The sequence below is a fragment of the Chaetomium globosum genome, genomic scaffold (genome assembly GCF_000143365.1).
Source record: "Chaetomium globosum CBS 148.51 scaffold_1 genomic scaffold, whole genome shotgun sequence".
NCBI classification, from domain to species: domain Eukaryota; kingdom Fungi; phylum Ascomycota; class Sordariomycetes; order Sordariales; family Chaetomiaceae; genus Chaetomium; species Chaetomium globosum.
In genome coordinates, this window is record NT_165976.1 from 3,521,844 (window position 1) to 3,542,148 (window position 20,305).

The 20,305-nt window shown below is 54.3% G+C and overlaps 6 protein-coding genes across 6 annotated transcripts, besides 5 other annotated features; 2 read left to right on the plus strand and 4 right to left on the minus strand.

Annotated features, from left to right (window-relative positions):
* Positions 1 to 597: 597 nt before the first annotated feature.
* On the plus strand, positions 598 to 1,320 carry CHGG_01137 (uncharacterized protein; the record flags this gene model as incomplete). Its single annotated transcript, XM_001220357.1, has 1 exon — positions 598 to 1,320. One exon carries the CDS (start codon positions 598 to 600, stop codon positions 1,318 to 1,320), a length of 723 nt encoding a protein of 240 aa, XP_001220358.1.
* Positions 1,321 to 1,720: 400 nt separating this feature from the next.
* Positions 1,721 to 9,614, minus strand: CHGG_01138 (uncharacterized protein; the record flags this gene model as incomplete). Its single annotated transcript, XM_001220358.1, has 3 exons — positions 1,721 to 4,731; positions 4,783 to 8,213; positions 8,263 to 9,614. The coding sequence occupies 3 exons, from the start codon at positions 9,612 to 9,614 to the stop codon at positions 1,721 to 1,723; spliced, it is 7,794 nt and encodes a 2,597-aa protein (XP_001220359.1).
* A 536-nt stretch (positions 9,615 to 10,150) lies between these two features.
* Positions 10,151 to 10,674, plus strand: CHGG_01139 (uncharacterized protein; the record flags this gene model as incomplete). Its single annotated transcript, XM_001220359.1, has 2 exons — positions 10,151 to 10,569; positions 10,650 to 10,674. 2 exons carry the CDS (start codon positions 10,151 to 10,153, stop codon positions 10,672 to 10,674), a joined length of 444 nt encoding a protein of 147 aa, XP_001220360.1.
* Positions 10,675 to 11,008: 334 nt separating this feature from the next.
* Positions 11,009 to 12,754, minus strand: CHGG_01140 (uncharacterized protein; the record flags this gene model as incomplete). Its single annotated transcript, XM_001220360.1, has 1 exon — positions 11,009 to 12,754. One exon carries the CDS (start codon positions 12,752 to 12,754, stop codon positions 11,009 to 11,011), a length of 1,746 nt encoding a protein of 581 aa, XP_001220361.1.
* A 1,002-nt stretch (positions 12,755 to 13,756) lies between these two features.
* CHGG_01141 (uncharacterized protein) lies at positions 13,757 to 14,421 on the minus strand (the record flags this gene model as incomplete). Its single annotated transcript, XM_001220361.1, has 3 exons — positions 13,757 to 13,933; positions 14,012 to 14,095; positions 14,185 to 14,421. The coding sequence occupies 3 exons, from the start codon at positions 14,419 to 14,421 to the stop codon at positions 13,757 to 13,759; spliced, it is 498 nt and encodes a 165-aa protein (XP_001220362.1).
* A 97-nt stretch (positions 14,422 to 14,518) lies between these two features.
* CHGG_01142 (uncharacterized protein) lies at positions 14,519 to 16,619 on the minus strand (the record flags this gene model as incomplete). The annotated part of the gene is made up of 4 exons (XM_001220362.1): positions 14,519 to 14,650; positions 14,737 to 16,086; positions 16,253 to 16,451; positions 16,525 to 16,619. 4 exons carry the CDS (start codon positions 16,617 to 16,619, stop codon positions 14,519 to 14,521), a joined length of 1,776 nt encoding a protein of 591 aa, XP_001220363.1.
* Positions 16,620 to 17,338: 719 nt separating this feature from the next.
* Positions 17,339 to 17,433: a sequence feature (Protein overlapping with rRNA (CHGG_01143, EAQ92908.1) was converted to a misc_feature.).
* Positions 17,434 to 17,553: 120 nt separating this feature from the next.
* Positions 17,554 to 17,656: a sequence feature (Protein overlapping with rRNA (CHGG_01143, EAQ92908.1) was converted to a misc_feature.).
* Positions 17,657 to 17,992: 336 nt separating this feature from the next.
* Positions 17,993 to 18,035: a sequence feature (Protein overlapping with rRNA (CHGG_01143, EAQ92908.1) was converted to a misc_feature.).
* Positions 18,036 to 18,205: 170 nt separating this feature from the next.
* Positions 18,206 to 18,452: a sequence feature (Protein overlapping with rRNA (CHGG_01143, EAQ92908.1) was converted to a misc_feature.).
* Positions 18,453 to 18,642: 190 nt separating this feature from the next.
* Positions 18,643 to 18,709: a sequence feature (Protein overlapping with rRNA (CHGG_01143, EAQ92908.1) was converted to a misc_feature.).
* Positions 18,710 to 20,305: the final 1,596 nt, after the last annotated feature.

The following is a 20,305-nucleotide window of genomic DNA, read 5'->3' on the forward strand; positions in this document are numbered from 1 at the left end:
GGAGTTGCTAGGCCAAGAGCCAAGAATTGACGACGAGGAAGAGCGTGGGATCGATATTTTTACACAACCACCTCCCATAGCCCGCGCGGCTGGGTTCGGGGAGGCGCCAGGTAAAGAGCTGGAGAATCGACCAAATGTGGGACGGCGAAGTGGTTCGGCACAATTGATTTGGACGACGTCAAAGGAGGGAGTACCGAGTCAGCACCTTTGTTGTGCTGTTTGTTGGATCGTGGAATTTTAGTGTGGGGAACAGTGAGGAAAACAGTGGCAAAATCGAGCTAAAGCCGTTGCACAGCATCAACAGTGTCTCGAGTCGAGTCCCGACGCGCACGGAACAGTGGAAACTGATGCCTGGGAACTGCTGCTCGTGTACTACGTACCTCCTTCGTATCACCACTTGATTGCCCCTCCTACCAGAAAGGTGTTAGAGTCTTGGCAAAGTGAGCTCTCTTATCGATAACACCTTTTTTTTGGGAGCTGGCGGCGAGTGCCGAGTCTCGGTGACGTCTGCCGTAGTTTTACCTGCTCGACCTGCGACTTGAATTCCACAGTTTGCCTTTTTCGACTCATAACTTCTGATCAACAGACCATCTAGCCATGGCTTCGAAGTGCTCCCTCTCGTTCATACCAACCATTACCAGGTTGGCTTCACCAGCCCCAACCCGAACCTCAGCAACCCTCTCGCTCCTCTGTTCGAGACGACACCTCCCCGTATCCGTCGCATCAACGACAACCCGCCTCGCTCATAGCATCCCCCGTCCACGCAACGGATCTCCATTCGGCCAGAAACAACCACAACAGCAGCAACAAACAATCACACCCTCCCCCTCCCCCTCAGAACCGTCCCCAACGGCCCCCGCCACAGCCACCTCGTCACCCCAGCCACAACCGGACTCGACCCAAACCCAGCAACAACAACCACCCCAAACCTCCAACATCCTCCAGCAGCCGCACTACGAGCTAACCTTCACCTGCCGACCCTGCGACACGCGGTCGCGGCACCGCGTGTCCAAGCACGGGTACCACCACGGGTCTGTGCTGATCGCATGCCCGAGCTGCAAGAACCGGCACGTCATCAGCGACCACCTGCGCATCTTTGGCGACACGGCCATGACGGTGGAGGACCTCCTGCGCGAGAAGGGCGAGCTGGTCAAGAAGGGCACGCTGGGCGAGGAAGGGGACCTCGAGTTTTGGGATGATGGGACGAGTAGTGTGCGGGAGCCGTGGGTCGAGAAGGATAAGGTGGAGGGGGAGGAGGGTTTCGTGCCTGGGTCGACTTTTAAGAGCGTGAGGCCGGGGGATAAGAAGACGGAGGAATAGGAGGGTGCGGCTTGGTAGGGATGTGTGGGTGTGGGGGAAGGAGGAGCTCAGGCGGGCCGTTGCTGGGTACGGCACCCAGCGGTGAACTGCTATCCTCGCCGGCTGGGGGGGGAATGTAATCAACATTCGGCGCGCCTTACCATGTATGTGGCTACAGCCGCAATGCGATGCCGAGATGGCGGGGCTACAGGGGGCATGAACGGATAGAGGATGATGTATGATGATGATGGAAAAAGGAGGCGGAGCATGTACGATGCGGATAGATCTGACGACGGCGTTGGCATACCCGAGAACACCAAATCTCATGTAACACTATCTTGTAAAACTCCAAACTAGAATAGACCACCACCCAAACAATTATTTTGGAAACAGCACAGCCAACCCATCATCAAGCCCCCATCTACTGGAAGGTCTGCCTATGATCCCTCTGCTCCTGACCCCTAACCTTCCTCTTCTCCTTCTTCTTCTCAAACTTCTTGCGCTTCTCCCGCCCATGCTTCTCCGGCGCCGTCAGCGCCCCAATCTTGCGCTTGCTAGACCTTTGCTGCCGCCTCTCGCGGATGTGCTCGCCCACTGCCAGCAGGGCCTTGGTGTACTCGGCGTTGCCCAGCCGCCGCTGCAGTGTCTCCATGATAGCCTGCGCCTTGGACTTGAGGGTTTCGAAGCGCGCTTTGAACACCTCGTTGAGCGAGAACGGCTGGCGGATCGACGGGTCTGTCAGGTTGCGCAGCGGCCGGAGGATGGTCTTGACCGAAGCCAGCAGGGTGTCGGTCGGCGTTTTGACGGCGAAGGCCTCGATTAGTTCCATGGCTGCGAGCTTGCTGACGAGCATCTCAGCCCTGGGTTGGCGCTCTTTGCGGATGATCGAGGAGAGCTTCCAGAAGAGATACTTCATGTCGGCGTGTTGCGCGGACTCCTTGGCATCGTTGTCTTCATCTTCGTCTTCTTCATCGCCCTCGTCCTCGTCCTCGTCTTTTTCTGATTGGAGGAAGCCGCCCAGGAACAGGATTATCTGGACGGCTTCTTGGGCAAGTGCCTCGTCGACTTCCGGTGCGGAGAGGATTCCGAGCGATAGCCTGACCAAGTCGTTGACATCGTCATCAGCAAGCTTCAAACCATGTGACCCTGTCAGCGGCAGCTTCTGGCCCTTGCCGGCATTCCGCGCGAAATCAGCTAGGTACATGCTGAGCAGCTTGGTGGAGCTCAGTTTGACGGTGGTATGCGAGTGGGCCAGGCATGCCTGGACCTCGGACCACAACTCATCCGACTCTGGCGCCAGGACCTTGTGCGGATGCTTGTGAACAAGCGTCTGAACCGTTGTCAATGCAATGTTGGCCAGTTCCCAGTCAGCCTCGAGCGCTTCCTCGTCGCCGAGCACTTCCACCAACTTGCCGGTAACAAGCATAACGTCCTTGTTATCATTGGGGCTCGGCTCCCGGCCCTCAAAGAAGAGCCCAAATGCATGCAGAGCCAGCTTCAGCACCGCTGGATTCCCATTCTGCACCACCCACGACCGCAAAAGTGTCAAGAACTTAGACAGCCGCTCCTTATCCGACACCCGGAAGACTTCCTTAATCAGCTCGCCTGCCGCCAGCCTGCACTTCTCGCTATCGTCGTTCGCAAGAACGAACACCAAGGGAATGAAGCATGTTGCCGCCACCTCCTGGGTGAACTCGTCCGCCGACTTCTTCAGCAAGAGGTTGATAACCTCCATCACCGACAGCCTGCCGCCCTCGCGCTCGTATTTAAGGTTGGCTACAATAAACTTGAGCTGCTTCTCCCACCGGTTCCGCTTCTGTGGGTACTCGCGCAGGAACTGGAAGAAGGCACCGCGAGCCAGGTCCCGCGTGTCCTTGTCGTCGTTGGTGATCATGATGGTGCCGACGTGGTCGAGTGTGTCGTACACCGACGCCGTCTCGAGTTTGCGGTCGAGGACACACCGAAGGAAGCTGAATGTGACGTGTCGGTACATGGGTTCTGTCAGGTCGTCCTTAAGCTTGGTGAGTAGCATATCCAACGCGGCGTCCTTCATGGGAATCTCGCGGCGGTCTCGGAGGACGACGGAGATGAGCTTGAGTGCTGACTGGGCCAAGTCGGATGTGGTGGTTGGTGACATGGAGATGGCTTTAATCGCTTCCTTGTGCGCGACCTTGTATAGGTTGCTAGAATCGCCGTTCTTGAAGGGTACTTTTACCAGGACGTTGAGAAGCTTGAAGGATGCAATCTTGACTTCCTCTTCTGCTGACAACACCGCATCGCCTAGGATGGGCAGAAACCCAGCGACGTTCCCAGGAGTGCGGAGGCCGTCGTGCTTCTTGAAGACGGCCCGGAGGATATCGATCGCAAACCTAATGAGTTTATAGGTGCGTTTGCTGGTAACGCCCCCGTCGCTCTTCTTGGCGGCTCTCTGAACGAGGTATCTCTTGAGCCGGGGGTCAATTTTGGGCTCAGCGTCTGGCTTCTGGCTCTTGTACACTTCTTGAACGACTTCGTAACAAAACACAAGGATCTGCTGTGAGGCAGCCGCCGGATTCTCCAGGAGACCCTTTGTAATGCGGGTAAGTAGTTCATCGATCTTCCGGGTGGTGCGTACGTCGAGCTTCTCCATGAGAAGGGATTGCAGCGGGAAGGTGAGATCGCCAAGACGTGTGATGGAGGCAGTCTTCGCAATCAACTCCATGGAGTCCTGGCTCTTGCTACTCTTCACTTCCTTTATCTTGCTCACGTATTCTGTAGCATCCTTTTCCTGGCCTGCGACCCCAAAGATATCATCCATGATGACGGACATGATGGAGGGTAAGCAATAATCAAGATCGCCTTGTTTGTACGTTGGAATGACGACCAACAGGATGGAATGCAGCGTGTAAGAGAGGACGTGCAGCTGGTGGCCCCTCACTAGAGCACCCCTCAGTTCCTTCAGGATGAACTCGAGCTTGTCGGGGCCTAGGATGCCGGAGATCTTGGCAAGGGTATCACGAGCCATGTCCCGAGACTCCGGCGCCTTGCTCCGGAGAATGTGGGAGATGTCTGTGAGCACGCTCGGGAGCTTCTCGTTGAGGCGCTCCTCCGGAAGGAGGATAAGGAGCTTGGCAATAATCACTCCTACCGGGACTCTGGCGCTGACCGTGGTCTCATCCTTCTCGTGGATGTACTTCAGCAGTGTGGGCAGGAAGCTGTTGATGATCTCCACGCCGAGTTTCTCCTGGTTCGGAAGTGTAGTAGCGAGCCGACGGGGTTTCGCGTCAGCCGCCTCCCCATCGACATCCATGGCATCACCCGGCCTCTGGGAGGCGGCCGTGCACAAGGCGTCCACTTCTTTCTCTAGAAGGCGAATAACGCGCTTTTTCCAGTCCGGCTTAGTTTCGACGTATGACACAAATCTCCGAAATATGGCCCGGTATTGGTGCCACTCTAGAGATGCGGTTAATGCCGCAATGGTGTTTGTCGCCTGTGCGCTCAAACCTTGGTCATCGCCGCCCTCGGGACGATCAAAGATGAAGTGCTCGAAGAGGGGGATAAAGAACTGGCTGATATGTTTGCTGCGCAGCTCGCTCTTGTCGTTCGCCGCCTCGAGCAACCGCAGGGCCTGGAGCTGACGCGAGACTGCCGGGCTCAAGACATGGAAGAAGAAAGCTTGGTCCGAGTCATCAGACACGGGCACCAAGGGGACAAGATCAGCAACCGGCTCCCACTTCGGTAGGTGAGCAACGAGGAACCCGAATAGGCGCAGGATCTCGCGGCGCACTGTCTCTGAGGATTCTCTTGCCCCTGAGTAAATTTCCGGCAATATTATGTCTGACAGAATCTCCACAAAGGCAGCCTGCTGTGGGCTCGTCCAAGCCTCTTCAGCTGCCGAGATGAACTTGCAGAGACCGTCAGCAGCGTTGGAAGAAAGCACACCGAACTCCTCGTCCTGTTGAATGTAGTAGAGAAGGTTGTGAATGAGAGGCTTCCACTGATCAATTGTGAACGGTGCATCGCGGTCCTTGGTGATTAAGGTGAAGGCTGACAGCCGGGTGTTGTAGTCTGGTCGATCCAAACGCCGGACGACGTAAGAGTTGAGATCGCGGCAAATCCCAGCCACTTCCTGCGCCCATGTCTCTCGTGCGGCAAAGACCTCGAGAACTTCAGCAAGCATTTGCCTATTTTGCTGATCTTTGAAGAATCCAAACAACGAAGCGATGGTGCCGTAAACCTTGCTCTTCAACTCCGCATTACTCTGAAGGTCTTCGAGCACAATAAATTGCTTCAGAATCAACAGAATCGACCCCTTTATTTTGGGGTTAACTTTGCGCAGTGGTTGGTTAAGCAGGAATGTGGCGATCTCAACCATGTCTTGGACACTGGTCGATGTCTCTACGATAGGTGCAATAAGCACGACCGTATCGACTGCGGTTCCCAATAAATCCCGGCCAATATCGGGTTGGTCGCGCAGTAGACCGCCGATCTTCTTGAGCATAAGATCGATGTTCGGGACCAAGAGCTCAGACTTGATACGATCATTGAACTCGGACTCGGTGGCAGGGGCTTGGGCAAGGTTGATGAGGCTCTTGAGAATTTCAAGCGCAAACACCTTGACTTCATCCTTGGCCTTCTCGATCCCAAGAGTTTCGACAATCTTGGGCAGGACTCTCTTATCGACGGAGAGAAACAACGCGGTCTTGGAGAGGGTGGCCCAGGTGCTGAGGAGCTTCCAGGTAGCAGAGACGCCCTGCGTCGTCTCGGCTGGGAGCTTATCGATCCGAGGACTAATGACCTCCTTCACCATCACATCCTGATACCGGACCCAGTCGAATTCCGGTGCGTTTTGAAACAACTTGGACAGAGACTTTAGCGCTGTTGTACGCACAACCCTGAACAAAGAAGCATTCTGGGTCTGGTCGTCGGATTCCTCAGCATCCTGCTCCTCCGAGCTAGAGCCAAGTTGGCGGCAGGAAAAGAAGAGACAATAGAGAACGGCGTTGACAAGAGGTTCCATGTACGGCGACACACTCGTCCCAAGCTCATTAACAATGGACTCGATCATGTTGAGAAGGCCGACTTGCTTCCGGACTGGAAGAGCCTCGTGAGCCAACACACTTTCGCGGAGCCCATTAGCATCAACCACCTGGATGCTACGAAGCTCGCCGAGGGCAATGTCAAGAAAACTACCCATGTCATCGACGTTGAGCTGCCGGATGACGGCGAGGCGTGTTGCGTGAAGGCCATGCCGGCCACTCGCCACGCCCTTTTTCGAGATAGTTCGGCCGTACAAAAGGTGGAGGAGGACTGGCATGACCTCCGGACGGTGCTCGGGCCGGATTTGGTTGTCGCCCTGGAAAAGAACGGTGAGCTCGTTCTTGAACCTCGCCTCGTCGAGGAGATATTCGAGGTGCTCTTGGTACGGCTTGATCGAGTCATTCTTCCAAGCCAAAATCGACTTGAGAGCCATTTTTTGAAGTTCGATATCACCATTTGCCAGTAGCTTCAGTAGAGCCCGGAATACCTTCTGGCTCTCGTAAAGGACTCGGGGGTTATTGAACTGCGCAAATACCCCGACGAGGGCCTTCCGGTCGGGGAGAGACCAGCTGCTTTCTGGCGATTCTTCGGCATCGCTTTCAGCCTCTTCCGACTGCGTCTCACCCTCGTCGGTGAACGAAAATAGATACGGCACTAGCTTTCTGGACCGCTTCTCGGCCAAAACAGGCAAGGCAGTGAACGCTTTGAGTGCCTTTCCACGTGCTCTATCCGTGGGCGACTCGATAATCTTCTGGCCCTCTTCAAAAGCGCTCAGCATATCTTGAGAGGGGTCGTCCATGACGCTTCCCGTGCCGTTAGCACTTTCGTTTAGGGCCATCATATTCAGACAGTCAAAATTGGTCAGAGCCTTGTGACTGTCCTCCGCCGGCGGCTTGTAGGGCCCGGTCCATTGCGGGGCTGGTACTGCTAACCATTCGAAGGCGATCTCGGCCAAGACCTCTTCCCCTTGTTTTCTCTCTGCCACCTTCTTCATTGCCTCGACAGCATCATCCCAAACCGGCGACAGGGGTACAGTTGTCATGCCAAACAAGTATGTCGGAATGGCTCTCATCAGCCAAGATTCCTGGTCAATGTGAGAATACACTTGACTGAGTTTGCGGAGATGGACTGCGATAGTCCGCACACTCTGGAGGTTCAGGGGTAATTCTTCCACCTGGATCATGGCGGCCAGAGCCGAATTGGAGTCAGGGGTGAACTCCAAAATTTCGAGGATCTTGAGGGAAGCAAGTCGGAGTTCGTGGGACGGAGTGGAGAGGTTGTCGGTCAGACACCTCAGCAGAGGGTCTTCTTCCTCCTGCTGGTTGTCGCCATTGCTGGTTACCGGAGACCGTTGGACTTTCCCGCTAACTTCGCGTTCGTAATCCAACAGAGCTTCGAGAAAAGCTGGGGAACGGCAGAATCGTGGCGCGGCGGCCCTCAGCAATGGCGCCAAGCTTAGATCAATGGAGCCGGCAGCAGCACACATCCGGAGATAGGCGCGAAAGCCATCGCTAAGGATGAAATGTGCCTCGTCGGTAGGCAGCGACGAAGATGGTCGGAGAGCAAGCTTCAGCTTCTTGAGCAAAACCTCGGCTATCCTGGCATTCGTGGAAGGATGTACCGAGGTCGCCTCCAAGACACGCAAGCGTGCCGAGTATTTCGGTAAGCACTTGTCTCTCCAGGTTTCTGGATCCTTGCCGAACCCGCCGCTCTCCGGGAAAGGGGTGTCCCCGAGCCTGACAAACTTGCTAACAATCTGATCCTGCCAAGATTGTGGGAGCTGGAAGGTCTCTTTCTCTCCAGGGGTTGGGAGTCCGCCAGCTTCCACCATACGCGGCAATAGTACGCAGAGCACGTCTTCGTTTGCGCACAGGGACCAATGCGCAACAATGAACCTAGTCACGTTAGCATGAGGCTTGGGTGGACGGAATCCAGAGAACCCACTTTTGGAAGTCCTTCATGAATAAGCCACGGAATCTCTCCGAGTTGAGATCGGCCAAATAGGAACAAAAGAGAATATACCAACGCATTAGAGGTTCCTTGGTCATAATCCCGTTAAAGGCGGATAAGGCAGGGAGAAGCGCATCGATGGGGGCCTGACCCCAGACAACCGCGGTGTTGACGATGATTCTTCGCCATACTTGCGAGGGATCCATGGCTTCAATCTGCTCCCTCTGGGCGGCGAAAGAGCCGAGCAACTGGCCGAGTGCCTTCACAAGGGTTGCCCAATCGTGGACGCGGGTACCCTTCCGCACACCGACCATGGTCCCCAAAATCTGGATGAACAGCGCTGCGCGTCGCCCATCCGATGCCTCCTCGACGATCCTGGTTTCAATACCCTTGAAGGTATCCATATTGGTATGGTGGATGATGCTGGTGAGCACGCCGCAACAGACTCCCGTCCAAACAGCCTGCTCGGGCAACTCCAGCTCCTTCTCGGGTACGTGCCGTTGGAGAGCGGCAAAGATTTCGGGCCCTGTTGAATGGATGCCATCGCCCACCCCCTTGATTGCCTCGGCAAACATGGTCATGATGCCCTGGCTGTACAGCTCAAACTGCTTTTGCCCGACCATACCATCGAGATCCTCCCTCACGTGTTCTACCAGCAGAGGCAGCGCCTTGTCCTTGTGGCCCGGGGCAGACGCCTTCTTGACCAGGAAACTCATAGCCTCAGCAGCGAACCGCGCGATGTGGCCAGGGTTCCTTGCTTTACCCATGAGGGGAGCCACGGCATCGTATGTCGGTCTGAGATCGGGAACAAGTAACCTCGATAGGTATTTGAAAAGGAAGGCCAGGGCGGCAAAGGTCCACTCAATAACTTCGACGTCGTGGATTTTGTTGGCCAAGTTGACGATTAGGGTGAGAGCGCGAGGGTAGTGCTTCTCAAATCGAACGCCGAGATCGTGGGCGAATGCTGTTACCAAGTCCAGCAGCGGTTCGAGAGATTCTTTCTCGTGCTTCGCGATGTACTCGGAGAGCAGGTCCATGATGCGGTCTTCATGGTAGAGGATTTGGGCAAGCGATTCGGTGAGGGGGTTGACCTGCCGCTTGAAAGCCATGTACGGCCGGGAGATGTTGAGTTCGGCCCATTTGCCCAAGCCATTGCGCAGGTATGAGGTCGTCGCATCGAGGTCTTCGGCGTCGAGGTCGTGGCGGCGGACTTTGCGGAGGGGATCAAGGGAATGGAGTTTCGAGATTTTGGTGCTGAACGATTCCCATCGGTGATTCTTTTGGTGGGGGGTCTTTTTTACCCCCCTCGAAGTCTTGACAATCCGGCCGGACGTAGTGGAAGGCATTGTGGCGGCGTCCGAGATGCCGTTGTAAACCCTTCCCCTGCGACAGCGACGCGCAGTTGGAGGTCCCAACCCTCGATCACTTCGACCTCTAATTTTTTTTGGCCGGGCGAGCGCCAGCCGAGCCCAGATAAGGCCGATAAGCAACGGTGGGGTTTCTGCCAAGACACCGTTTAATGCATGGCATCCATAAACGGGTGGAAACTACAATGCACAGTTAATTTCTAGCTTGCCTCGCACTGTACCTCTCATCCCTCCGATAATTGTTGTAGCAAGAACGAACGACGAAGAACTTGAACCTCCGCACCTTCCCAAAGATCAAACTAGCAGTCTGTACAGGCAATAACATACCGTTCCGAAAAAAACAAACTCATAGGCAAAATGGCAACTTCCTCCGGACTGCCCCAAACGCATCAAGGCGTTCGCGCACTTACACACTCGCCATCAACCACACGACAAGGCGAGAGAACTTGACCGACACATACCAACCACATCTACAAACCATTCAAACCGACCTGAAAAGAACTACTCTGCCCACCATGTCCTTCCGCGAGGCCTACGAGCCGCCTCTGCGCCAGCCTACCGTTCAGGAAGAGGCTAACAACGGCAACAAAACCCCCACCACCCCCTCCATCCACAACGACAATAGTACTGCCGCCTTCAGCAACGGCAGCGACGACAACGGCGAGGCCCTTGGAGACGCCGATGTCATCCTACAGTCCCCGGCCCGGCGCACCAACATCGTCAGCGCCGCGACAGCCAGCCGCAGCCTGAACCAGCCGCAGCGGATCTGGTCCAAGACGCCGCAAACCGCCATGCGGGCGGACTATGCCACGGCGGACAAGAAGGTCCCTTACCTGTGCGCGGCGTGCGGCGTCGTCACGAGGTTCACGGCCAACGACATGCTGCGGTGCGTGAACTGCGGCGGATGGACCATGCATAAGCCGCGGGTTAAGCAGTACGTTTTCGGTTTCACTGGTTCCGGGTTGATGTGTCCGGGAAAGGGATGCGAACTAACGTTGCCCGGGTTTTCTTCAGGATCTCGCAGTATCCAGCGAATTAGACGGATGGGTTCCAAATGGGGGGTTGTGGCGTGGAGAGTAGGATGGACGGCTGGGCGGTTGGCCCGGCGGATGGTTAGGCGGATGGGTGAAATGTGGGATACGATAATGAAGGGTCTCGGCATGGCAGGACAAGATGCTCGAGGCGTTCGGTCGGGTTAATTTCCATATTCCGTCTATCGGCGGCCCACCCCAGGGATAATTAGGCTATCTGAGCCATACCACGGTGTTTGATCCCCATTTCTCGATGTCGTCTAAACTCCATCTCCGTGAAGTCGCTGATCGTACACTCCCCGCAGCTCCGTCGTCTGTCCAGTCCGAGAACACCACCGCTGCTTAGCCAGCCAGCGTAAAGTCCCATTCCTTGAACGCCTTCCTGAAAGCCGCCACATCGGCCGTCTCCTCCTGCTCCGACTGCACAACATCCTGCCAATACGTCCGATCCTCCAGCCCAAGCAGCTTGGCCATCACCTTGCGCGGATACTGCAGGTCAAACCGCACGCTCTCGTCGAACGGCAGCAGCAGGCTCTTGCCCACCACCTTGCCGCCATCCTCCCCATCCTGCTCCGCCCAGATCCAAACCCGGAAATAATCCCCCGGCACCTTATCAGCCGTCTCAAACTCCTTAACGGCAAACTTGCCCAGCTTCATATCCTCCGCCAGGACCCTGAACCCCGCCTCCACCAGCCCCTTACTCACCATATCCGTAGGCACGGGCAGGAACTGCCAATGCACGTGGATGTTCCGCGCGCGGTTGATCTCCCACGTGACCGCGCCCAGCCTGCGCTTCGACGCGCCGGCGACCATGCCCTGGAGGGCGTTGCGGAACCGCGTCATCTCGGCGAACGTCTTGCCCGCTTCCTCATCGCCCATTGCGGCGGCGCTGATCGACGCGGCGTGGGTGAGCGGCGTGATGATGAAGTGGCCCGGGAAGTCCAGGCCGCCACCGCCGCCGTTGCCGCTGCCCCGCGCCTGGAAGGTGTCGGCGGCGGGGAGCGGGCCCTTGGCAGTAGCAAGGTACGTGTCCTCGCCGACGCTGCAGACCATGTGCGTGGGCAGGTTGGGGTTGGACAGGCAGAAGAAACAGCGGTCCGGCCCCGGGGGCGGGGAGCGCTCGCGGTCCCGGTCGCGCCGGTGGTGCTTGCGCCGGCGGTGGTCGTTGTCGTGCCCGTGGTGGCCGCTGGAGAAGCGGGAGAACTCGGCTTGGTCGAAGGTGCGTTTTTTGGGCGAGGCTTTGTAGAATGGCGTAAGGGTGCTTCCGTCCGGCGGGGTGATGATGGCTTCCCGGTTGAGAGTGAAGGCGTACATGGACTTGGCCTTGGCGGTATTCGCCCAGGGTGCCAGTGAGATGAAGCGCGTAAGGGCAATGCCTTTCTCCTTATCTTCGCCTGCAGCATCGGGAAAGAACGGCTCCCGCTCGAAGGCGAAGTTGTCGGGCGACATGGCGAAGTGGTATCTGGGTTTCAGGGCTTCACAGAGCTCTGCGATGGTTTGACTGGAAGATGCCGTTTCTGAGCCAATCTTCAGCTCTTTCGCTTTGGAACTATTCTTCCAGACATCCGTGGGCCACATAGTAGTGAGAAGGATGTCTGCATTGTTGGCTCCCCGGAGGGCTTTGGCATCCCCTTCCGTATGGATGGGCTCATGCTGGTCCTTGGATAGACCGGCCACAATGTTCAGGTCTACCACACCACCTAAGGCGACGATGCGCACGCCTTCTGAGGTTTTTGTGACGCTGCGTTTGCCCAGATAATGGAGATTGGGTGCAACTTCCTCCTCTTTTTCGATCCTCTCAACGACTTGCGGGGGTAACGATGCAGTGCCTACCGTGAAGTAGGTAGGGCATGGGACATCGATGCGCCCCCCGAGTAGGTCAGTGAGCTGGTCATCATCTTGCGCCTCGCCAAATAGATTCCCCGTTACAACTGCGAAGCTGAAATTGTTTTTGGTGTGCAATGCTGAGAGTTTGCCGAATGCAGACCGGAGCTGGCCATTAATGCTACCGAAAACGAAGCTGATCTGGTCAGTAGCTGTGACGTCGCTGAAGCATCGGGTGTTTGCGACTGACATTTTGGCAGCCATGTTGCAATGTAAAGGCCCAGAACTGCCAGGCTATAGATGGATGAGAGAGGAAGGGAATATTCGGGAGGTGGCCGAAGAAAGGTTGAAACTTGAGGTTGGCCTCAATTCATCCCAGCAGGTAGCCAGATCCTGACAATTAAGGTTAGAGGTGCGCCCTTACATCAATGCTAAATAGTTAGGATTAAGATAGAACCCTCAATTCCTAATTGCATCAATAGAGGTTGTCGGGTTCGAACTTGTTGTCCACTTGCTGTCGCTTATCGCATGAGGTTGGCTTGGATCCAGAACCTCTGAGCGCGTATTGCAGTGATGCAAGACGCGACGGCAAGCCTTATCTTATCGAAACGACTCGCTTTGGGAATAGCACCACTTCCACAGGACAAAATCATGTATTTCTAAATACTGCGGCGGTGCGAACAGGTACAAAACGACGAGACCAATAGGTTCATTGGCAACGGAAGGCAGAATAGCCAAATATATTAAGTTAATTCTGATCATTCTTGAACGCATAATATTCTCGTACCTCGCTGAATCCAGCCAACACCATATACCCGGCCCGATCGGTCCTTGGCATTGGAGAGAAGTGGGTAATTACTCCCTGGCCCAACAACGCCGAATGAACTGGAGTGTTGCCTGAACCTTCGGCCAGAGGAACTAAAAGAAAGCCATTCGGAAGCCCAAAATTTTACTTTCTATTTGACACCGTTTCTTTTATTTAATTTATTTTGCTCGGTATTCTTTACCTCTTCTTTTCTTGTTTTTTTTTTTTTTTACTTGGTTTCTTTTCTCGATTTCTTGCTTCCCTTTCGAGTTTAAGTAGCTTTTTTGGCCAAAGGGTCCGCATCCGAAAGTGGGTTGGTGGTCAGCCCGCTGACGGCTTCTGGTTTGCTTGGGCCATTGCAAGGGCCCGTTTAAGAAGCTGCCTGAGAAAGCGTAGAACGTTTGACTCCGATTGAACAATTACAAAAACCAAAACCTTCCTTGTTTTGGGGAGGGTGGACTTTAGTTGCTCCACTGACACTCTTCTAGGTAACCGTGAGTCTTCAACCATGGCGCAACGTTGCCCACATCGCGCGCAGCCCACCGCACTCGAGTCTCTATACGCTCTAGTTTCTGCGCCAGAGCTTGCTCGTATTGTCTCGTATCACAGCCAGAAAAGTATGTCTTAACATCTTCCAGCTGAGACGAGGTGTTGAGTCCTTCCAGTACGAGACCCAGGATGAGCGCCTACATTGATGCGGGCAGGCTTTCTTCAACCCTGCCCCAATTTAGCTTTGCCCATTCCCACAGTTCCGTGGTGCCGTGCGCGGATGATCCCATCAGCCATAACAGAAGGTATATCTGGGCAAGGTAGACAATAGTTAGTTGGTGGGGGTGGATGCCAGGTGAGGGAGGAAGGCGGGTATTGTATGTGGTAGGCTCGCTCGTACATCTTGATCTTTGATATCTTCTGTAAAAACGAGTCCAAGAATCCACTTGACCAGTGAGGCGTCACTGGCGCGCCCGAGGCACTCGAGTGCCAGATACCTCTCATCGCTGTTTGATGACGTTTTCCAAAGGCTCAACAGTGCTTCGGCCTTGGCTCGGCCCCCATGCGCGACGACGATGACGAACACTTCCCACCGGAGATGCGGCGAAATAGCGTTTTCATCGCCGGCTATTCGCATTGTGAACAGCCGTCTTGCTTCCTGGAGCACCCTTTATTGCCCCACGCATTAGTCTTTTTTGGCTGCTCCATCGATTTGGTGACAGAATTCTGGAAACTCACTCTTCGTCGCCTACCAACCCGGCTGCGCTAAACATGGAGGTTTTGAATGCCGTTTGAGATTCGTCGTCGTCATCAGGCATTTCCCATCCCAGTTCCCGCGCCTTGGATCCCAAAACCTCGCCGCCGCCCTAGTTAGAGCTTTCGTCATTGAAACGTCCTCAAATTTCAAAATGGATAGGACTTGGGTGAGATTTTTGTCTATCATTTGCCACACTGAGAATTCCGTCGCGAACTGAAACCCAAGACAAATGTCTAGCAGTTCACTGGTTTTGTTGATACCCGCTGCGGTGAGGGCCGATACGTCTGCCAACAGGCCGATGCAGTCGCGCAAGGTTAGGAGACCATCTGCGGCCGCCTGGATGAGGTTCTGGAGATGCCGTGATGAATACGACGTCCGAAAAAGAACCCCGTGGTCTGCATTGACCTTCAGAAATATCTTGCCTCGTACGGTGATAACAATCTCCTGCTCTGGCATGTGGTATGTGTCAACACCGCTCTCCGAGCGAATAGAGACATGTAGAGGATAGAATACTCTCTTGCGGTCAGAACCACTGTTTCTATTCATCAGGAAGCGTTCCTGGTGGAGGCGTAGTGCAGTAACCTCTCCGCAATCTGTGTTGGCATCATTATATTCCTCTGTGACAGTGACAACAGGAAATCCGGTTTCCTTTGTCCAGACCCGCATTCTGTTGGGCACCTCCGGGTCACCACAGTCCCGAAATGCGTGCCATAGGTCCGCAGACTCGGTATTCCCAAATTTGTGGCGGTGGGTGTAGAGCTTGAGGCCCTGGAAGAAACGTTTTTCGCCCAAATCATCCAGGAGCATCTTGAGGACGCAGCAGCCCTTCTTGTACGAGATGTGGTCAAACAGTTGTTTTGCCTTTGTTGCGTCCTTGACCACAAACTCCACTGGATGGCTGTTCTCGAGTGAATCCAGCTCAAGAGCTGCCTGAAGTGTGTCTGTGATGAATTTGTCCCAGGGGTGCCAGCCGGGGAAGAATTTGTCAGAAGCATACCACGCCAACAGCGTCGCAAATCCTTCTTTGAGCCAGAGCCCATCCCAGTACTTCATCGTCACCAGATTGCCAAACCACGAGTGGGCAATTTCGTGCAAGACAACCCGAGTAATTGCCTGTTTTGTGTCGAGCGAGGAATCCTCGGTATCTATGAGTAGGTGATTCATCCTGAAGGTGATGAGTCCACAATTCTCCATAGCCCCCGACGAGAAGTCGGGCACAGCCACGAGGTCAAGTTTGGGAAGGGGATATTGGTCGTCGAAAAGTGTCTCGAAGAAGCCGAGGGCATCAGAAGCCAACTCGAGGGCGAAACTTGCTTGCGCCTCAGAACCCTTGGGACAGAGAACAGAGAGTGGAATTCTACTCTTAGTAGATTTGACTCGAGAAAGATGGCCGGCGACGAGACCAACTAGCTGTAGCCATTGAGACGGGAGGTTAGCCGGATCCGATCGATGGGAGCTGAGTTGGAGCACGAAATTGTCACATACGTAGGATGACATAAGCGGGCTCTGTTGGAAGACGACTAGTTGCTTTGATTCTGAAGCAGTCTGTACGCGCTCAATAGGCATGTTAGAAGCACAGAGGAAAGATGCGTCAACCACTGCCGAGACTGCAAATTTGGCTTTGAGGTCTGGTTCGTCAAAGCAGGGGAACACCTGCCCAATCTCTTAGGAGCAGATCCAAAAGAGGGGAGGTGTGTATGCGGAATCTTACCTGTCTGGCACACGTAGGCTCCAGGAATGTCACGGCGAGTTCATGGGTTCTTCCGTCTGCGGTTTTGTACTTAGAGCGGTAGAACCCCTCAAGATCATCTTCGAACCTGCCCGTATAATCCAGGAGAATGGTAACCTCGGCGCCGGCAGGAAGATCTTTTGGCACTCGGATTTCGACCACGTCATCATCTGTGATATAGCTAACAGTATTTGCATGTTAGATTGCGGCGTGTCAAGAACAAAGTGGTTTATAGCCGGGGAAAAACACCGTACTGTAGCGAATCCAGGACATCCCAGTGCTTGGCCTCCCACTCAAGGGCCGCAGCGGTGATTGAGATGGATTTTTGCAGCTGGAAGTTGAGCGACATTAGCTAACCGGGGCGTCACCGAAAAGGGAGCAGCGAGTTTGTTAGGAACAAGGCACCCCGACCAAACCTCTACCCGTCCAACGAAGCTTTGCTTGGCAAAATGCGGTTCCAGTCGGATGTTATAGCAGCTGGGCTGGACGTATGCTGAGAGTAACTTTCTTTCCAAATCTGACATGATGACGTGTAGTATTACACCAAAATTCTGCCTGGTAGATCCGGGGGAGTCGAGGGCGCAGAAGCGAAGGTTTGACGAAAGAGAGAGAGAAAGCAGGCAGAAAGCGGCAGAGACCCTAGGTATCTGGGATGGGCCGGAGAGGAGTGCGAGAATAAGAGAAACACGGGCGGGATGGGAAAGGTATGAGAAGGCGCGGGGGAGCAACCGAACATCTCACTGCCACAGAGCTTCGCCTTACACGACGGGAACGAATCGTGTGACTAGCCTGCAGGTTTATGTGGATGATAATGGCACCAAATACGCGCTAGCAACACCGGAACATTTGTCCGCCTGTCCTCGCGTCATCCCATCGCCTCTCTGTGAATGATGCCTAATTACTCGAGCGTCAGATGGACGGTGTCCAGAATGTCAGGTGCTACAAGCTGTATTCCGGTAGGTTATAAGACATCTCAACTTCCCTCATCACATTCCTAAGTAAAACAAACCAGGAATCGTGTTCTGAGCATAGTGACACACGGATTCACACTCGCTCGCGATTAAGACCATGTCGACCTCGACGCCAAGCTTGGACCCAGAGGCCATTCTCCAGGTCCTTTGGGACAAGGCTCTCAGCAAATTCAAGAGCGTGTTGTTGCCGGAGTAATACCGAAGGCTACACACGGTGCGGACCGTGGATGATGTCGTTGCTAAGCTCCTTCGCTGTGACGCTGAGTATAAGAATCGGTTTATCCCCAAGCTACTTGCTAGGCTTGATTCCAGTTTCCAGCAACTGAGCTTCTTCGCTAAATCCATCAGCATTTATGTGCAGTCAAATCCTGAGATTTCTGCGCTCATCTGTGGCTCCGTTTGCGTTCTCCTCGAGGTGCGTACCTAAGTAATTGATATTCACCTTTGATAACTAGGTACCGATCAGACGACGCCACAACCTCGCCCAGGTCATCTCGAACACCCATGCTGCCGATCCAGCAAATGCTCCAAAGCATTGGGCCCTTAAATTTGCCCCCACTACTGGTTTCTGAATACTAATCAATTTCCTCCAAAGCTCGCTCTCCGGCACAAGAGGCACCTTGATCATATTGTGGACATTCTCGACCACATCGCGAAACATCTCCCCCGCATCAAAGGCTTCGCAAACCTTCTCGTCATCTCTAAGCGCATGGAAAAAGCTATCTGCAGCTTGTATCGCGACTTGATACAGTTTTTCCTGCAGGCCGCCATCTTTTTCGGTCGGAACCCAATTGGTACGTTGCACAAAAACCAAAGATCGTTTCGTACCTGGCCCCGCAAACGGGCGGGCAATTATCAATTCAATCACGATGTCTGATAAAAGTCATGAAATTTCTACCGCTCAGTTATCGGAGAAGCAGGTACCTTGGATGTCTCCCGTACGATAGTGCTGACGATTCTCCAGTCAACATTCTGGGCATCAGCCTGAAGTGGCGGAAGCAGCAGAAATTTCGAGCCGAATTTGCCCGCTTCCTCGGGACCATCCGCGAGAACACGCGCTGGATCGACTTAGAAGCAAACATCGCGCTGCACAATCTCTCGCATGACCTGACGAGTAGGGGCCATCGAGAAATCCTCGCAAGCATGTCTGCTATGCGCACCACGTCCGCCACGAGCTTGCCTGCTACGGGCGTAACGGCCTCAACCGCATCGTACCGGATGATACCTCATCTTGTTAAAATAGGTACATTTGACCCCCTGTTTAGAAGTACATGTACCGTGGCTGTTGAAATTTCCAACAGGCGAGTACTCCCTTGGCCGGAAGGCCCAGGTAATCTTGTTAAACTCTGTCGTGCTGGGGATAGAGCATTGCAATTATTGCTCTTCAACGAGGATTCCTAGTAAGCGCAAGTCATCAGCTTGCGTTGATTACGTCCCTGCCCTTCCGCCCATCGCGACTACCGATTGAATGTTAGAGAAGTGGGTCTTCGCTTGCACACGACCGAGGGAGATTCGGAGCCGGATCCGAGGTGGGGCCAAGGCCGACGGGCAAGGTGCAAGGAGCGAGCTGCTGTGAGCTGGGGAGCAGAACCTGAAAATCCCTGTCCTATATCGAACCACAGCGTTGCGATTAAATACTTGCCGCAATTAAGCTGATGTCGGGGATAGGACAGTAACATATTTACTTATCATGGTACCTTCAGCCACTACACCATCTTTTGTTTCCGAACTCGGGGTTCAGTGAGTCACACCTCTGTTATGATAGGAAAGGGGTAAATGGGGGGGGGGGGGGGATGGTTGTGTTTGGAGTGGCACACTGTCGGATTTTGAGAGCCACCCACCAGCACATATTTCTTGTAGACTCGGACTCGCAGTGTTTCACGTCACTTGCGTGCAATATAATTGGTAAAATAGTTTTCGACTTTTTTTTGTCTCAGTTTGTGTCTCGCTACTCGAAGTGACGGTAGGGTACAAAGTTTTGTTGCTTTCTCGCAACCAAATGTCTCCCAATCAGAGACAGAAAAAGGGCGGAAAAACCAAACCCCAATCAAGATGGTGCCCAAGAGAAACATGAAAACATAGAAGAGGTCCCAGCTCCCAGAAATCACTCGGAGCGAGTGGTGTGGGGTTCGTACCGGGCAGACAGACGGCGGAGACGTAGAGAAGAAGATCGGTGCCGAGGGCGGCGACCCAAAAACTGGAGCGCCAGTCCGCCTCACCACCACAAAACTTCTCCCCTTTTTCCTTCCTCTCCATCATCATCCATCTCTTCCCCAGCCTCATAGTTCTAGGCGGAAAAGCGCAACCACCGAACTCGGCATCCCCTTCACCGCAAACATCTTCCATGCTATTCCTCCAGATACATCTGACAGTGCAGTTTCCCCTCCCCTCATCTCTTCATCCCAGAGTAAAAACCATGCAAACCACCGCAAACGCAATCGTGGACTGCCCATTCTGGTCCACCACGTCTTGGCTTCCCGGGGGACAACGTTTCGCGTAAAACTGACAAAGGAAATGTGTGTAAAGGCCCAGGGTATGTCGGACTGAGCCAGGGGATTTTATCCGGTGAAGTGTTCGTACATTGATATGCTGAGGAAAGGCCTCGTCTGGGCGGGTGGGTGCGATCGTAGACAGCTCCTAAGTTGAACTCGCGGCGATTATGACTTGGGTCCGGGAGCTGCCATCAGCGTGATCGCGAGGGTATTAAGAAATAATGGCCAGTGCCGTGCCGCGATGGGACTGGTAAATGGCATGGCATGGGTCAGCCGAGCCTATCTCGGTCGCCCATAGCCAGTGAAGACATCTGCCGCATACTCGAAAAAGACGCGATGCAATACTGAGAGATGCCAACGCGATGAGAATGTCGTATGATGAAAAAGGAAAAAAGCCGGGTCGCCGAGCCCAAGGATACCGGATCCAAGGCCCCAAGCCCGGATAACGCCACGCTATGCCAACAAGGTCTAATGCCGAAAACATGTATGCTGTGGCCTGCCGGCGATTGCTGGATCATCAGTCCTTACGCTGGCAAGCCGGTCCCAGGTCCATGTGGGGACGAGGTAAAAGC